The 19,282-nt window shown below is 37.1% G+C and overlaps 1 protein-coding gene across 3 annotated transcripts in view; it reads right to left on the bottom strand.

Annotated features, from left to right (window-relative positions):
- Nucleotides 1-19,282, bottom strand: part of PLXNA4 (plexin A4) — a 610,123-nt gene that overhangs the window by 230,901 nt on the left and 359,940 nt on the right. For 2 of the 3 annotated variants that reach the window (XM_074193668.1, XM_074193667.1), the window contains one exon: nt 17,326-17,457. In XM_074193668.1, coding sequence (XP_074049769.1) covers nt 17,326-17,457 — 132 coding nt within the window. Of the gene's footprint in view, nt 1-17,142; nt 17,216-17,325; nt 17,458-19,282 lie in introns of those variants that run through there. The other variant, XM_074193669.1, reaches the window with a different exon arrangement.

Here is a 19,282-nt window from a genome sequence, read left to right as displayed (position 1 = left end):
AAATTCAGTCATCTGCTTTCCCTTTGTGACCAAAAATTGCACATATTTTTAAATGGTAAAAATAGGGTAAAAAAATCTTTGACCAAGAACAGATTGTTCTTTCATTCTTGTAAAACTGTCTTCTCCATACAGTAAGAGGGCTCAGATCTTGACCTTTTACAGCAAGAGAACCTGGGACTTGACCTTTTTAGTTCCATGTCCATAAGTCAAGCCCAGAAAACATTAACCAACCCTTCTGAATCTAGATGTGGGAGGACAGATCCAGTGAATTTAGACTTGTTCCATTGGATTTTGTCTTCTCTCTCCAGACCTGTGATGTCATTGGCATAGAGGTGAGATCTATAGTAGGTCTAGACCTGCCCATGTGCTAAAAGTTAGAGTCTCAGAGAGTTACTTGGGGCTACTGAAAGCTTAAATAATTTACCTGGGGTTACGGAGCAAGGGTGTTTAAGGGTAAGATCTGAACTGAAGTTTTCCTGACTCTGAAGGAGATTTCTATGGACTATGCCAGGTAGCTTCTTCAGTGTCAACATTTCTGATTCAATTTGTTTTGAACTGGAAGTGTCTTCTCCATTAGACACTATAAAAGAGTTTGAAGAACCAACCTAGGCTTGGGTATCACGTGACTCTATTGCTTTGGAATAGAGAAAGCATACATTCCAGTGTGGAAAGAAACTAACCAACAGCTTTGCCATCTGCTAAAGAATAGTCTACAGTATTCTTTGAAAAGCCCTGTTTAATGGTTTTTGTAAAGTGAGCTAATTTACATTTCCAAATTACTTAGTTTAAGCTAGGATCCTGGCAAAGTAGAAATTTTCCCTGGTGTATTCTTTGGAATTTCTTATATGCATATGGATTCATACATACACACACACACACACACACATACACACACATACACACACATATATATATATATATTCACATATAAAATACATATACACATATGCATTCCATGCATAGAATGTATATAGTCACTCTTGTTGAACTACTATGTAATTTGAACACATCACAGAGAAATTGGAAGGGAAATGAAATAAATGTTGAAGAACAGAGATTCCCAGCAATCTTGACTTTATTGGGTATAGGCTAATGGACATCTCAGCAAATTCATGACTCAGATAGTAAGGGAATACACTGCTTTTTATTCAATGAGAGATAATAATAAAATTAACTGTAAGTGGATTAAATTATTGTTTCCATTTTACAAATGAAGAAACTGAGGTTCAGACTGGTTAAATGCTTTGTCCACGACCAAGTAATTAGAAAGCATAAAAGGTGAACTTGGATCTTCCTCATTTGAATATTCCTGATTAATTTCATCCATCACACTATATTCAGATATCCTGGAAAATTTGATATATGGTGGTACCTTGAATTTGTAGCAATCCTTGGCCTTTGCACAGTTCACTCAATGGAGATAAAGATCTCTAAATCCAACAGATAAGATTAAAAAAAATCAAAGTTAGGGGCATCTAAGTGGCATAGTGGATAGAGCACCAGCCCTGAAGTCAGGAGGACCTGAGTTTAAATCTAGCCTCAGATACTTTCTAATTGCCTAGCTGTGTGAACTTGGGTAAGTCACTTAACCCCATTGCCTTAAATAAATAAAATTTTAAAAATCAAAGTTGACAAAAAAGAACATTACATACATATTAAACAATGTAAAGTATTTAATAAAACTTTTATATAGTATCTTAGTGATATAAGTATGATAAAATTATATTGCAGAAATATTGTAGCATGTAGCAAAAATGTTTAGTATCAGCTTGTTTGCATATTTGAGACTTATTACAGCCTAAGTTGTACCTGGATGCTTCTATCTACCCATATTCCACTTAAGTAGTATTTTGATAATTTCTGCCTCAAATTAATGTGTAAACTTAAAACTACTATGCTACACAATTATGTAATCCGAACTTAAATCTCTAATATCTTGGTCTCTTAGTAATACTTTCTATTTTCCAACAATAGGTTTAAATCTTCTACTAATCCCTCAATTTTAGTCATGATTCTATTATTTTGAATTTCTGTTTTGGTGCCCATATTGCAATTTATGAAATTATAAATTAGTACTTTTTCCTTCTCTTCTTCTATTCTCCTGGATGTTAGTAGTGCAGAAGAATATTTGGTGATGAGAAGTAGAGCCAAATAATTTTAATAAATTAGAAAGATCTCTATAATTAAAAAGTAATGGAGTGACCTGTCAACCTTTAGTCTCAAAAGAGGTACTGATACAGGTGGGAAATCCATTATCCAAGAGCTGGGGGGAAAGGATACAAAGTCATGATACCTCAAACAAGTCATAGACACAAGCTTAGAGGTATAAAGGAAAGGTATGGAAGTTATTATATGAGGTTGGAGCCTTTTTAGGGGAGTTACCACATATTACAACGTCACTTGAGTTATACTCAGAAGGAATTATGTTTGGCCTTAATGGGGATATTCTAAAATGCTTCCTTTTCTATTATTGAGTTGGGATAGCACAAAGATTTTTCCCCTGAAAAGTAATCTAAAGAGAGCATCAGCTTGGAGCTATGGAACACTGAAGATGGAGTAAAGTGAAGTAAGCTTGAGAAGTGATGAAGGGATTTGTATTGCCTTCAGAGAGCTTCAGGGTAAACAACAAAACCTGGTCCAAGGAATGGACATCCCCTACTGGTAGCTGCAGAGGAAATAAAGGGGGACTGACATGTAAAAACTAAGTCTTGGGAGCTAGAGAGAGCTATAGTGCAATCAGGAAATTCATAACACATTGCCTTCTGGGAACCCTAATGAATAGGTGAGTCTGTAGAGGTCTTTGTGGAAGGGTTGCTCACCAGAAAGCATCACTATTATTTTTTATGAGCTGGGTTTTGAGTTCTATTTCTTTTCCTTTATATGTAAATAATCTTTTTTTCCTTTTTAACTGTACACCTATAAGGAGAATTTGATGACAACACATTTAGTAATGTCATATAGGGTAGTCCTTGCATTTTACTGGTGGAAACAACTAAGAAAAGGGGAAGAATATCCCCAAAATGTACCTGGGTCCTTAATGTCATATAAGAACCTTCCATACAAGGGTTATAATGACATGCCATAATGCCAGTTCATCTTAGAGTTCAAGCCATTATCTGAAATAAGAAATCTGTTCCTTAACATTCTAAACTCTGCTAGAATAGAACTCTTTTGTATTGTCACATTTCTACCTAACTCCCAAAGATTTAGTTTACTGAAGGAGAGTCACAGAAAGCTTTTATTCTTCAAACATCCCTTAATGATACTTCCTTAGGAGTATAGTTTCCTATACTACAGAGTATAGGAATTTCTTTTAACTTGCCACTGTTTAATATCTAGAATTAGAATCATCTTTTGCTTCTGTATCTTTCACAGGAAGTAGTTAATAAGAAAGAAAGGGGAATGGAAAAAGAAAGGAAAAGAGGGAAATAAAGGGGAAGGAAGAAAGGAAAAATATTAAAGTAAGAAAGTGGAAATGAGAAAGAAGGAAGGAAGATTTGAAGGAAGGGACAGAGGGACACAGGTGAGGAGAAAGAGAACAAAGGAAGAGGAAAGGGGAAGGAGAGAGGAGAAATATTAGCAGTGGCACCAGTCCTCTCTTTTTCCTAGACTCCAGAGTTTCCTCATCTAGAGCTAAGTGGAATATTACAGGTGGTTTGCTTTAAAATAGCACTTTAGATTGACCCCAAAACTATTGGGTCTTTGCCAACAAGTTGAAAGGAGATATGACTGTCAGAGCAATTGCTAGAGACAGACGCTTAATGGAGTTCAGGATTAGAGAGCTGCCAAAGCTTCTCTCCCAAAGATTCCTTTTCCTTTTCTCTTCCACACAACCACTGCTCTCCTCCTCCCACCTTAACATCAGTTTTTCTCCTCTTACCATTGAAGCACTTTGAGTCATGATGGAGAGTGGGGACAAAAGAAAAAGAAATCAGTGGTTTGTTTTGTTCTCCTCCCCATGGTTTTCTCCATGGCTCCATGGATCTGACAACCTCAAGTAATCTATCTAGCTTAACTCAGACCTATTAAAAATTCACTCCAAGATGAAAGGAGGACCATAGACTCTTAAGCTCACTATATTTGGAGCTAAAAGGGGTCTTAGGCATATTTTAGACATTATCTCATTTTACATAAAAGGCAACTGACAATCAATAGCTGACATGAATTGTTTGAGTAGAAAGAAGATTCAAGATTTAAATGTAACAAATGTGATAAAGTTATATATGTTCTTGGATGATTTATTTTATATACAGAGAATCCTAGTTGCTCTCTTGATCCTGTCTTGGGGATAGAGATGGGGAATGGAAACACTGTGAAAAAAGGAAAAAATTGTCAACTGAACCAGGAAGAGCTTCCCAATCAGCAGACTTAAGAGCATAAATAACTTCTGCTATTGTTCTTTCTTCTCTCATGGAGGGTATCACCTGGTACTCTTGATAGTTCTCCCTTGGATTTATGGCAAGGGGTGGAGGGTAGAAATGGATTACAAAATGTCAGAGTTAGAAGGGACTCTAAGTGGCTTACTCTAAGTAAGAAGGATCTTACAGTCCTTCCCTAAAAGAATCCCCACTCTAACATAGGTATCTTTACTTGATGACTTTTAGAGGTAGCCCTCCACCTCTCAAGGAACTTCATTCCAATTTTGGACAGCTCCAATGAAGAGAAAAATTTTTTGTGATATTAAGTTTGAATTTGCATCTTTTTACTTATTATTCTTTGTTTGGCCCTCTACATCCAAATAGAAGAAGTCCAATTTCTATATAATTCCGTACAACAGGCATTGAAATACCTGAAATATTTGAAGTCCTTTATCCAGCCTTTTATCCAGCTTTAATAGGCCCAATTCTTTCAACTAATCCTTATGCAATGAACTTGTGGTCCTTCATCTGGTTGCATTTCTGAAAACATTCTCCAGCTCGATGGATATGATACTCTAGATCAGGTCCAATCACAGTGAAGTACAGTGGGACTATGACCCACCTTTCCCTGGAACTTATGCCTCTCTTAATATATCTCGGGTTTGTATCAGCTTTTTTTGGCTGCCACATCATACATCAAACTTATATTGAGTTTTCAATCCATTAAAACCCCTGGATCTTTTTCAAAATAACTTTTTATTTTTTATAAATGTTATTTTTTGTATATTTATGAAATTGAATTGTTGGTGCTCACATATTTTTGGTACTCAAATATTAAAAAAATATTTTTCATCTATCCTTATAAAATTATATCATATTAGAGCATTTCTTTAGCAGTCCTGTTCTCAAACTCCTGAGGAATCCGAAAATTTTTTCAAGAGATTCATAAGGTCAAAACTATTTTTATAATAATGTTAACATATCATTTGTCTATTAAAATACTCTCCTCTTTATCAACTCAATATCTGCATTAAGGCCAAATTTTCTTAAGAGATTTCAATCAAAGCAGCATATCACAGCAGATTGAATGCAGAAGGTGATATGAGAATCTAGTTGCCTTCTATTAAACCAAACTTTAAAGAGATTTGCAAAAATATATAAAATTGCTAACCTTTCTTAATTTTTAAAAAAGTATTTATTTTCTTTAATGGTTTGTTATTACTGTGTTAAAATGAGTCAATAATTATATTTTTTCAGTTTTAAGTTCTAACATGTGAAACATCCATAGCCATAACCCATATAAACAAAAACTCTTTGGGGTCCTTGATACTTCTTTTTAATGAATTGGGACCCTTTAAATCAAAATTTTGAAAATTGTTGCCCTAGTCCATCAAGATGTTTTGTTTTTCTCCACTATGTTCACTATTTTTGTGTCACCTTCAAATTTATTGAACATACCCTCTATACCTTTAGTCACGTTGACAAAAATATTAAACAGTTTAAGGCCAAGAACAGATTTCTTGGATACTCACTCCACTGTTGAAGTCCTGTTACATTAACACCGAACCATTAATAGCTGTTATTTGAGTTCATCTAACCAATTATCTATCTATCAGATAAATGTTTCCATCTATCTTTTCTAGTAGAATAGTATGAGATATTTTATCAAAAATTGAATACATACTCAGTCCTGTCAACATTTTAACATAAATAAAGAAGAAAAAAGCAGCAAATCTTCTCATTCTTTCTTGAAATTCTCTCAAGAGGAATCACAAAGTTTTCCTGGAAAGCAAAAGTAAAATACAGCCAGGATTTCCAGGAGGTCAGCCTTTCTTTTGGAAGATGATGCTAATGCATATGAAAGAAGCCTTTATTCCCCAAGGAAGTTGCAAGTAAACACAGGGGATTGAAAAATGGATCAAGTTTACCTTTGGTGGCCTCTACTTCCCTCATCTGTGACTTTCTCCTTTTCAATAACCCTCTCTTTACTCCCACAAAGTACCAGTACTTTCAAATTCTTCCAATATCTTTTAAGTTAGTTACACTTGAATTAGATGATCCCTAGAACACCTAACAAAGTTGAAAGTAGATTAAAAGCATATAAAAATAATGTGTCTTAACACATTACCCTCATCTCTGTCTTTTATAATAGGCCTAGGAAAGAGGGCAATTCTTCCCTCAAAAGGAATGAATCTGAAATGACAGAGTCTAAGACATTAGTAATCTTTCAAATCACATACTTGGGCCAAGCCATGATCATTCCTTTTTCTTGGAAGACCAGCCTTACCTGGAAGAATGAGAATAAAAGGTGCTAATAAGAGCAGTTTGGTAGGGAGAGTCATATGAGGATCAGTTGAAGAAACAGAGGATGTTTAAAAGGGAAAAAACCCGGAGGGGATATGATAGCTGTCTTAAAATAAATGAAAGGAGACCATATGAAAGAAGACTAGTGATCATCTGGTCTCAGATTAAAGGCTTCTAAGAACAAAAATTTAGCACCCACCATTCAGTTTTTGAGCAGATTGAATTGTTATAGGATCTTAAGTTATAAGACAGATGGCACAGTGGATAGAATACAGGGTCTAGAGTTAAAGATGACTTTTCCTAAGTTCAAATCTGGCTTCAGACACTTCCTAACTGTGTGATCTTGGGGGAAAAAAATCACTGTATGCATCAGTTTACTCATCTGTAAATTGAGCTGGGAAATGACAAATCACTCTAGTATTTTTGCCAAGAAAAACTCAAATAGGGTCATAAAGAGTCAGACATGATTAAAACAACTGAATAACAACAATTGAGATGAAGTCTTATTCTATAATTTTCATCTATTGTTTCTTATTCAGACCCCTATGGTTAATCAGGAAAAGTTTAATTTCTCTCTCTGAGGTCCTTCCAGCTCATAGTCAGTGGTTCTCTGTAGTCTCTCTTCCCTGCTTTTCTCAATAGCTATAGATGTTCTGAATAGCCCTTGACATAGGTAGCACCAAGAACAACCACTTTGACCTTGGGATATAAGGAAAATCATGGCTGATTGCTGTAGTAGAATTCTAGGAGTCAGGAACCCTGGCTTTTTTTTACTTCCAGTTCTGGTTATACAACTCCATGCTAACAGGACAAAGGCTGCCCCAGCTCCGTGACTATATTTCTACATTATGAGATTGTGTTCCATATAAAATGCTGAAGGCTCTTCATCTTGAAAGATTTGTAAATGTAAAAAAGGGAAAGAGAAAAGACACTGTGCTAAATAATTTACAAATATCTCATTTGACCTTCACAATCCTGAGAAAGAGGTGTTGTGATTATTACTTTTTTTTAGTTTGAGGAAATTGAGGCAAACAGAGTTTAGTTAAATGACTTGCCCAGGATCACCCAGCTCATAAAGCTGGGTTCAAACTCATGATTTCTTCACAAACCAGACAGAAACCAGACAGTATGGTGAGGGAAAGAAAACCAAACTGAGAATGCTACTCGTTTCAATTATATTCAATAACTCTAAAATACCTACAGCATGAAAGACAACAGCAAATATGGTATGATATAATGGTAAAATACTGAACTGAGTCATAAAGTTCTAGGTTCAAATGCTGGTTATCATATAATAACTGACTAATCATAGACAAGTCCTTATGAGATTTCATTAGGAAGTTATACAATATGAAGTCATTCGTGGCATGATTTCCCACAGGGATGAAATCATAATTTTTTTTGACCTATTTAAAATTGTCACTAAATAGCTATAAGAACTTGGATAAGTTACTTCATTTTTCTTGACCTCAGTGTAGCTTTTCTTGAGAAATGAGGAGGTTGGACAAAAGAATTTCTATTGTCTCTTCTAATTCTGGTATTCTGAGACTATGACTAATTCCATTAATTATGGGGCAAACTTCCTACTTCTGATACCCATATCCAGTTCTACAATCACGAAAAGGAGATCCATTCTTCCTCATTGAGATAAACAAGAGGAAAATACATCCTAAAGCTAATATATTAGAATCTTGGGGATCAGCTTGAGACAAATGCAGAGGTCTCCTCTTCCTCCTCTTCCTCCTCCTGCTCCACCCTAATGAAATCAGGTAGCATGTGACCAAAGCTTTTGTCTTTGTTCGAATGCCTTAGGTAGCTCCACTTTCTGTCATTTACTACCCAACACTGTTCACTCACAGTTCTACTTTCCCAAGAGTGATCAGAGACAGCCCAGACGAAGTGCCAGAAGCAACCATCCAAATGGGGTTGTCTTGGTGTCAACCATCCTAATGCAAACAGGAACCAACAGCTTAGTCTCCTTTGGGGGCAGATAGTGTGATGGAGAGTCAGCTGTGTCACCATCAAATGTACATCACACTGGGTGGGGGGGTGCCTGTGGATCCTGTGACTGACTGAAAATCAGAAGCATTTTCTGGAATTCATTTATTGGAGTCAGAAACCTTTAGTGGCAAACCCTGTCACTACAGTAGTACTTTATATAACCTGTTCTCCAGGGAACTTTGAGAACTTTAGGCTCATATCATATCATTCACTCTCAGAACATAACTAACATCTGTGTTTTATAGTAATGTAGGATCCCAAGAAACACAGAAGGGAGGAATTTCTTCAAAGGCCATGGAAATAAATAAAATTTTAATGTAGAGATACTGGATCTCAATGCAGTGTAAGTCTTCTCTGGAATGTGATGCAGTCTTCTATTCTGCTCTTATGTTAGCACAACAAGGAGAGCAGTGCATTTGTTCCATGGAGGTAAGAGAAGAGCAAGTAGTTTCCAAGCTCATTGCAGCTACCTTCAGAATTTAGGGAGAAAAATCAATATGAGAATTTATTGGTATATGAAATTAGCCCATAGAACACTGCTGTCACTTTGCTTTTAGGTGAGGGTGGAAGAAAGAGCTAGAAAATATGTTGGAACAAAGTGAAGAAACTACATTGTGGTAGTCTAGAGTACCTAGAGCATTTTTTTTCTTTTGCTTGTTCAAATGCCAGCTGTTCAGTTGGTCATCTTACAAAGATGGTCACAAGAGTAAGTGATAGAAAATTTACTCTCGTCACACTATTGTTACATGAGTTTTTGATGATACTTTGACTCATATTTAGTAGTTTAGTGGGAAATATATATCTTTAAAAACTGTCTCATCTTTTAATGAGGGTCCCTGATTGGTTGCATGGCCAGAGAACCTTTCAATTTAATACTATTAATATTCAAATGCGTCTGTGAATTCATTGATTTGCATATTTTCTCCATAGATAGAAATCCATCCCTATCTGCTGATCCTATGCTCAATTTTTCCAAGGTCTCCCATATGTTCACCATGAAGGGTCTGACCAATTCTCTGAGCAATTTCCTTATTGCTTTCTGACATTGCAAAAATACAATGGATCATCTGGATTCTCTCTTCCTCCTCACTTTTGCCATTTGGAAATTCCTTCAAATCATAATTTCCCTTATTTTTTCTCCATAACTTCAGCTGAGAAATGCCTTATTTATTAAACCCCCCAACCTGCTCACACCCACCAGGTACAATGATACTCATTTGTAATTCTACTCATTTGTAATTCTTCTGAGACTGGAATGTTCTATCCTGACCAATCATTTAATTACACTGACATAATATTGATATTAGAAATGTGATTCTTTGTTTATGGGAAAATTTTCAGATAATTAAAGGGACTCTGAAATTTCCTGAAAGCAATCACTGTCTTCTTATTTAATTCTGGATCCAAACATCCATTTGTACAGTGTATACACATGCACAAGATTTTCTTCTAGCTCTAAATCTAGGATCCTATAGATACAAAAAGTGATCTCTAGGTAAGATCATTTACTTGGTTTGCTTACAGTAACACATTGGGGTCAGAATTTCAAATTGGATCTTCTGCATCCAAATCCTACTAAGCACAACTGATTCTGCCTCTTCCTGCTTCCCCAGGAGCCCGGGGAGTGTAAGCTGGACCAATTCCAAACCCAATCTCCACAGCTCCCAGAAGCCCCTGTATCCATAAGTAAACAGCTAGTGCTAGAGAGTAACTACCCATTAGCTTCTGCCCTTGGTGCCAAGAGACAGGATGTACCCTGAAAATGCTTATGTCTGTGAGGAAAGCTACTACACAGTGTGAGGTTAGAAAAAAAAAAAGAAGAATGGGAAATGATAAAAGGTGGCAGCCCCCCCCCCCCCGCTCATCTCAAAGAGGAGAGAATCATATCTCCCAGGCAAAAACCTATATTTGATGACCTACTCTTCAGATAGGGGGGTAATGGAAGTATAGAATGTTTCTAGTGCTGCGATTTACCCTTCTACCTGCTCCTTCAGCTGGGCATCACAAACAGGGACAGTCTTGGCTCAGGTTTGTAAATTCTCCTTTTCTTTTGATGAGATGACACCACTAAAATTGCTACCATCCCTGACTCCATCTTCTCCTTTATATTCCCCAGTGATATTTTCTTATTATTATTTCCCTGATATCTCTTTGACAAGATTTCATCAGAGGGCTTTTAATGCATATTGACATCTCATTGGCGTATAGGGAGCTTTGGCAAACACATACATATGTGCACCCACACAAAAAGTAGAGAGAAGCTGACAAAAACATAGACAGCAGAAAGGAAGAAGAAGGTGCACACCCACCCAGAAATGGAGACATTAAGAGGCAGGATTTAAAACTTAAAAAAAAAAAAGACATATGCTTTGCATTGGTACCAAGAGACAAAGCAACACCCAAGGCTAGCAACATACACACACACACACACACACACACACACACACACACACACACACACACATTTTCCATCAGAATCAGCTTCTACAAGAAATTTTCCCAATTCCCCTATGCCAGGGGCTCTTTTTTTTAAAATAAATTTTGATTGAGATAGATGGATAGCACCATATTTCCCCTATGATTCCTCACCTTCCCCATCCCATATATCCAATAGTATTTTTGAAGAAAAGTAAAGAAACAAATCAGCATAACTCTGAATATATATATATATATATATATATATATATATATACATATATATATATATATATATATGCAATTGTAGACTTTCTATCTCTGTCAGGGAGTTACATGGCATTCTGAATTTTTCATGTGTGGCATGAACCCATTGGTTAGTCTTGTGAAGCATATGGATCCCTTCTTAGAATCATGTTTCTGATAATTGGTATATGACATATCATATATGCATACGTACATACATATATATGCATATATTACTTACCCCTGGTAGTATGCTAGAGCCAGCTCTAATTGACTGGAATTAATTTTTAAATTTACAGTGTGAAATAGGAAAAACTATAAATCAGGGGTTAATTTAATGTTTTGTTGATTGTCTGGAATTAAGAAAATGATGGAGAAAATATGAAAAATGCCAATAAAATTAAATGTGTGTCAGCATGGACTGATAGTGTGGACTTTTTTTTCTAATTTTGAGAGTCCTTAGCTAAACATTTACCAACACTGCTTCCCTATCAAATGCAAGTTCCTTGAAGGATGGGATTATTTTATCTTTGTTCATATAATGCCACCTCCTTGACATAGTGTCTAGTACACAGTAGGCCCTTGTTTGTTAAGTTCAAATTCAGTTTGGGCTTAATTTGTGACCCTGGGCAAGTCATTTACTTTGTCATATCAAGTTTCTTCTTTTGTAAAAGGGGGATAATGATTGCAGCTATCTATTTCAGTTGTCAGAGGATAAAACAAGATAACAAATATAAATTGCTTTTCAAATCGTAAAGTGTCATATTATTAGTGAATTAGAAACAATATGTTAGAGTGGGAAGAGCACTGCTTCTGGAACCAGGGGACCTAGGTTTAAGTCTTATCTCTGCAGCTGACCACTTGTCTGACTCTGAGTTAGCTATCATCATCAAAACTATCGTCTTTGTTTTATAGGCACTGGGAAGTGCCACTAACAATTTTTGATCAGAGAAATAACATGGTAAAGCTCTTCAAAAACCTTAAAGCACAATACATATTCTAGCTATTTATTGTTCCCAGAGATTTAGCTTCCTCAACTATAAAATAAGAAGGTTGGGCTAGACATCTCTGAGCTCCCTTGTCCCTTTAGTCATGACTCTATTGTTGATGGATACTGAAACTTCCCCCCCAAAAAGTAATCTCCTTGGAGCAAAAAATTATTTTCTCCTTTTCTTTGTCCTTCGTACTCTTGGCAGTGCCTTGCATGTAAAAAAGGTGCTTAATTATTTGGTTCTTTGTCTGAAGTTCAAATTATAAAGTTATGGATAAGTAAGGGGGTGAGAGGCAAAGGAAGAACTAAATGCTGAATAATGGTCATCTGAAGTTAAGTCTAGAAAACATCTTTAATTTTAAAATGATGGAGTAGTCACTATTCTCATTGCAGAAGTGGGGGGTCTTTAATATAGAATTCTGCATATATTCTCAAATCCCTTTTCTTTTTAACTTTGTTACAAGGGAACAATTCCATTAACCTATAAAGGGTGGCTCGCTGTATAAGGAGTGGGGAAAGGGTTGAAGGGATATATTTGGAAATAAAAATGAGGTTAAAAACAGGGAATCAATAACAATGATGATATGTATCTGGGTCTTAGAAAACAGAAGAAACATAGTAAAAGCTATTCAATCTCTGTTGATTTATTTAACTCTTTTTTTCTTGTTACAAATGAGGCTTCAGTGGGGGAAAGGGTCATGAGAAAATAAAAACAAAATATATCAATAAAAAATAATCAGTCAAAAATAAAACTGATAAAAAGACATCAATAAATGGTAATATAAAAATAAATAAAATAGGAGCATTGTAGGGTCAGAATCAACTCCTTTTATCCCCTAAATTTACATTTCAAGGAAAGTAAAATCCTTGTTCAGAGGTATGTTGATAAATGTTTAACCATCAGTTCTCAAAAAAAGACAAGAATACACTTAAGTTTAATCTTCATTATCAAGATTTTAAACACTGTTTTTAAGTCTTCATAATCAGCAAAAGAATAAACCATGCTTAATGTTTGTTGATTTCTGAGGTATAAATGCTTGCACTGAAAATTAGAGCCTTAAGAGCTGACTGTTACATGCCCCTGACTGTAATATTGCACTCTAATCCTTGGGCCCCTACTATTGACTCTCTAGTCTTCTTTAAGCACCTCTTTACCATCAGGGTTATTTTCCATAACACAGGATGAACTGTGGTGATCAAATGGTGAGTGCTGAGAGGGAGCCCATCGAGGAGAGTACCGGAAGACTGGGTCAGTGCACATGCCACCACATGGATGGGCCTCCTGTGGCCTTTTTTAATTGGTCAGCAACTTTAGGAGAGAGTTTCTTAGCCTCCCACCAAGAGAGAGCCATGATGCTCAACTTGGAGCAGCTGTGGTCATGCTCTGTGAAGTCACCAAAAGGGAATGTTGGGGGCGGGGTAGACTTTGTCTCTAAGTTGTATCAGAACCTGGAACTCAATTGAATTCTCAAATGAATTGTGTGTCATTCTGAGTTCATGTTTAGTCAAAGGATAAGAACTGACCTCAGTGAAACCTGTTTGTCCAAGTATTGATGCTAGAATAGTGAAAAGGCTAGTAATTCCCCTTCCCTGCCTTCACAGAATACTTAGTCTAGAAGGATGTGGACATTATTCATCTTTTCCCAGCTTGGTTATAGAGGAAATCCTAGATTCAATGTCTGAAGGCTTGGATTTGAATTTTGGCTTGGAGGCTTCCTATATAACTCTGAACATGTCATTTAACCTTTGTATGTCTTTCAGATGTCAGAAGATTTAGAGCTGAAAGAGACCTTGGAGACTATCAGGTCAAACTCCTTATCTTACAGATGAGGGAACTGAGACAGAATATGGTCAATGAGTTGCCCATGGTTATAAAGCCCACATGCTAAAAAGTGAACCCAGGTATTCATGGGTGCAATTTCAATGCTTTATCTATCACATTGTTTTCTCCTCTATGAAATTTTTACTCCTCTTGGATTATAAGACCTCTAAAGCTACTTCCAGCCCCAAACTGTATCATTATATTTATGTAGTGATATGAAAATAACCTTTACTTGATATGATTCCTCATCTATCTTTTCTCTCTTGCTGTCTTAACCAACAATATGACCTTGGGCAAGATAGGTCTCTTTTTTCTGGACCTCAGTTTCCTCATCTGTAAAATGAGGGGATGACCATGGTGATATCCAAGGCCCATTTTCAAACTTCTGAGTTCAAAGCAGCATGTCTTCCCAGGGCACTGTCTTTCCAAGACCATGAATATTTATACATAGACTCCAGAGAGTGTCTGTGGCGGCAGCAGAAGCAGAAGCAAGGGGACAAGCCCTCCCCTCTCATTCATCTTCATTAGGGAGGCTGAGAGTCTGAACTCCCTGACAGAGTCCGAATTGTTCCAGCCTGGTTGCCCCTCTCCACAGTGGGGGAGATGAATACCACATTATGCCACCCACAAGGCTTGTGCATTATGCCTGAGAAGCTGATGCTGTCCCCACCCTCCCGGGAATCTCTGATGACATCTTCAGTTGTTGTGGGGCTCCTCAGACCCCCAGCTTCCAGTCACACTGGAATCCTTTGTGACCACCCAGCTGAGGCCCATGTGCCTTGGAGGTGACCTGTAGCTGGGTCTAGAGGGTAGATTTCTGCTATGGGAATCAGGACCCCTGAGATCCAGTCTTTGCATTGGTATATGTCCTTGGGTAACAGTTTACTGCCCTCAAAATGGGTCAGATACTGTCTGTTCTCTACCCACTTCTGATAAATGTTTATGCAAATGATGGGAGTAGAGCTTTTTAATGTTAGGAACTCACTTGAAAAAAATACACATCATCAATGACCTCAAGTTCTTTTGAGGTCTCCCCTTGGGCCAATGCTCCTTAACCAGGGAATGGAACTCTTGAAGGAATTCCTTGAGGTGGTGGTTGCTGATCTTTATGAAGGTCTTAATTAGCATAGTTTTCTCCCAAAAGAAACTCAGTACTCTCAGAACAACTCACTTTTTTTCCTCCAGGTCAAAAACAATTGTCATTGTAAATATGGCCACTCTACAGAGAGCCCACTCTAACCCCTATTATGACTTTGTCCTTGGCCTGTTCAACTAACCTCTTAGAGTCTTGTCTCTCTCAACTCATTGAACCACTGATGGAAGCTAGGGGAAAAGCAGGACATCTGAAGCTCAAGCTCAGTACCACTCCAGATGCTATGGAGAAAAAAGACTGAGGGAAGCATAACTTAGAGAAAACAAGGAGGGCAATGCCTTGGAATCTTACCAAGGTGGAACCAGGTCCTTCCAGAACATGACAAAAAATGCAGATCAGGAATGTTATTCAGTTAATCAAATCAGGCCCAAAGAACTAAGTGTTATACAATGAAATCAGATTCAAGACCATAGAGCAAGCCATAAAAAAGAAAGCTATTCTTCCAAGGAGTGAGAGACCCTTTCTCATGAATCCAGCCCAATAAGTCTCAGCTGGTGTTGACCATTGCTACCTCTTCATTCTCATCAAATTTAATTAAATGATGAAAGATTAAAATAGTTTGGTGTTCATTGAAATTGCTGAGAAGTGTAGGTACTGTGGGTTCCTCCTTATGTGAAGCATAAGCATCTTGATTTTCTTCCCTCACTTCTTCTCTCCTCTCCTTTCCTAGGCAGGGTTTTGGCTCTGGGTTTCAAGGAGTTAAGATAACAGGCCTGTACATTTTGCTGAGACAGAGATTATTTTGGGAGAGTCAGCATCTCCACAAACTATAGAATTTTTGCCTCCAAACCTAGGAAACTTTCCTCCTACCTGACTGACTAGCCCAAGAAGGTTGAGGCCACTAGTCCTCTTTCACCCTATCTCTTTAACAAACTGGAACTGATCTCTTCTGATTCTGTCTAACCTCTGTTGAAAGTCATCACATCAAATGACCAGTTACTGCTCTTTCTATATAGCCTGGGTTTGCCGAGAAAACGTTGGCCAATAGGAGAAATGTTTTAGACCTCATTTTGTGCCCTGGACCAAGTGAAGCCTGAACCCAGAAGACCTTCTAGAATAATGGGAATCAGGAAAGATTTTTGCAGTATTATTTCCTTCCCATATGATTTGAGTGTGATACTCCCAAGTTCTAAAGACTGGAAGATGCCACCACTATGATGGGAGGATTTTGGAGATGGAGTAGAGTAGGATAAAGTTAGTAGGGAGCAAGGAGAAAGAATGACACTGTATAAATGATGTGTATATGCACCGATGGGAAGAAATAGTTCTCTGTAAGGATACACTGGGTTTCTGTCAATTTGCATGGTTTTATGTCAACCTACATTCAGTTCAATAAGCACTGATTAAGCACCTTCTATATGCAAGGTACTGCCAAGAGTAGGAAGGACAAAGAAAAGGAGAAAATAATTTTTTGCTCCAAGGAGATTACTTTTTTTGGGGGAAGTTTCAGTATCCATCAACAATAGAGTCATGACTAAAGGGATAAGGGAGCTCAGAGATGTCTAGCCCAACCTTCTTATTTTATAGTTGAGGAAGCTAAATCTCTGGGAATAATAAATAGCTAGAATATGTATTGTGCTTTAAGGTTTTTGAAGAGCTTTACCATGTTATTTCTCTGATCAAAAATTGTTAGTGGCACCTCCCAGTGCCTATAAAACAAAGACGATAGTTTTGATGATGATAGCTAACTCAGAATCAGACAAGTGATCAGCTGCAGAGATAAGACTTAAACCTAGGTCCCCTGGTTCCAGAAGCAGTGCTCTTCCCACTATAACATATTGTTTCTAATTCACTAATAGTATGACACTTTAAGATTTGAAAAGTGATTTATATTTGCTATTTCAACTGGTCCTTCATGAATTGTCACTGGCCAAACAGCAAGAATTTATCTGCAAGCTAATTTCTCATCCTTCCCAGCACTCCACCTTAAAAGCAAGAGGAGCTTAAGAAGGATTTGCTCCAAGTGAAACTTAAAAGAACCAAATCCCTTAAAAAAAAAATCAGCACCATAAATGTTGGCTTCTTCTTGCCTTACCTGTCTTTCTGACATGATGTAGAGGTACTCGTGGTCCATGGAGAAGGCCATGTCCCTGAGAACTGGACCAGGATCCACCACCTGCACTGTCTCATATTGCAAAGCATTGCCGCGGGGCCCATCTACACGAATCTGAAAAGAAAAGGACATATGTCAATATTGTCTCAGTATAGCCAGGAAATAAGATCTTCAAAAGATCTGAAGTCCTCATAAAAAATAGCAAGGCCAGAGTGAGCTCTACCTCTACACATGCCCAGGGATTGTTATTGACAGTAATAAGGATGATGATAAAGATGATATTGATTGATGATGATGATAATGTCATTTTTATATTTCTTTACATGGCAAAATGATTAGACCACTGCTCTTGGATTGAGAAAGTTCTGTATTTGGATCTTGACTCAGAGATTAACTATGTGACTGGGCAATGTTCCATAGCCTTAGTTTCTGTATCTCTAAAATGAGGACCATAAGAATTAACATCAACTTCACAGGCTTGTTGTGAAGGACAAATGAGGTTCTACACACATACATACATGCACAGAAACATATATAAAGTGCTATGCAAGTCTAAAATTAGTGCTATATAAATATTAGTTTTCATGGCTAATGCTCTCACATTACATCATTACAACCCCTTGAGACAGATAGTATAGATATTTTCATGTTTATTTTACAGATAAACTAAAAGAGATTAAATGGATTTGCCCATGGTTACCTAGTTGCTAGTGAGCAGCAGAACTGTGATTCAAATTCAGGTCTTTTGGTTATAAACCCATTGTTTTTGTCGTTGTGTCACAACTGACACTCCAAGTGAATTGTGAAGTCAATGAAGAAAACTGAAGCAAATATTTCTCTCTCCTTCTTTACCGAGACTTTATATTGGAAAAGACCAAGAAATAGAAAGGGACCCGGCAAATATGGATTTCATCCAGGTCCTACTGATATCTTTTTATATAACCTTGATCCCAATTCCCCCCTCTCTTTCTCAGAAGATTGTTTCCTTCTGCTGGTTTCTTCTCTGCTGCCTACAACCATACTTACCTCCCCCATCCTTAAAAAAAAAAATTAAATCTCATAGGTCCCACTACACTTGCTAACTATCTCTCTCCTCTCTTTTATAGAGAAACTCCTTGAAAAAAATCATCTACTCTCCAGTGTCATTACAAGTCCATCTTTAAGCCTCTGCAGTTTATCTTTGACCCTCAAATTATCTCCTAATTGCCAGTTTTAATGGTGACTTCTTAATTCTCCTCCTTCTTGACTTCTTTACACTATCTGATAGTTTCAACTAGACTCTCCTCTTTTATGCTTTCCTTTGGGGTTTTGGAATGCTGTTCTCTCTTAGTTCTTAGCTTACTTGTTTGACTACCTCTCACTCTACTGATTTATCATATACTCCAAGGTTCTGTCATGAGGCTGGGATTCTCTTTTCCTTCCTTTCTCTCACATGGTGATCTCATCAGTTGCCATGGTTTCAATTACCATCTCCAAGCAGATGATTCCTACATCTACATCTGGTTCAGTTGGTCAGTTCCCTACTCATCAAAACCATAAGTTTTAGTAGGGTAGCATCAACTGCTACCTAGACAATTTTGCTGTATATCTAATAGGCATGTTAAACTTAACAAATCTTAAACAAAGTTTATCTTTCCTTCCAAACATATGTTTTTCTAAACTTTTCTGTCAAGATCTAGAGACTACTGCCCTTCTCATCACCCTGGTTTGAAACCTCAGTGTCATTCTTTACTACTCCTCCTCACTCACTGTAATTATCCAATGAATTCCTCATAAAGCCCCCAACATCTCTCTCCTATTCTTCCTATCTTAACTGCTCCCCACTTCAAAACATCCTCCACACAATTATTAATTTGGTTTTCCTTGGATGCAAGTCTAATCATGTCACCCTTCCCCCACTCAATAAATTTCTTTGTTTCTTGGTAGTAGAAGGATAAAA

This window comes from Macrotis lagotis, chromosome 7, assembly GCF_037893015.1.
Source record: "Macrotis lagotis isolate mMagLag1 chromosome 7, bilby.v1.9.chrom.fasta, whole genome shotgun sequence".
Classification (NCBI taxonomy): Eukaryota; Metazoa; Chordata; class Mammalia; order Peramelemorphia; family Peramelidae; genus Macrotis; species Macrotis lagotis.
This window is presented reverse-complemented; position numbering and strand designations above follow the sequence as displayed.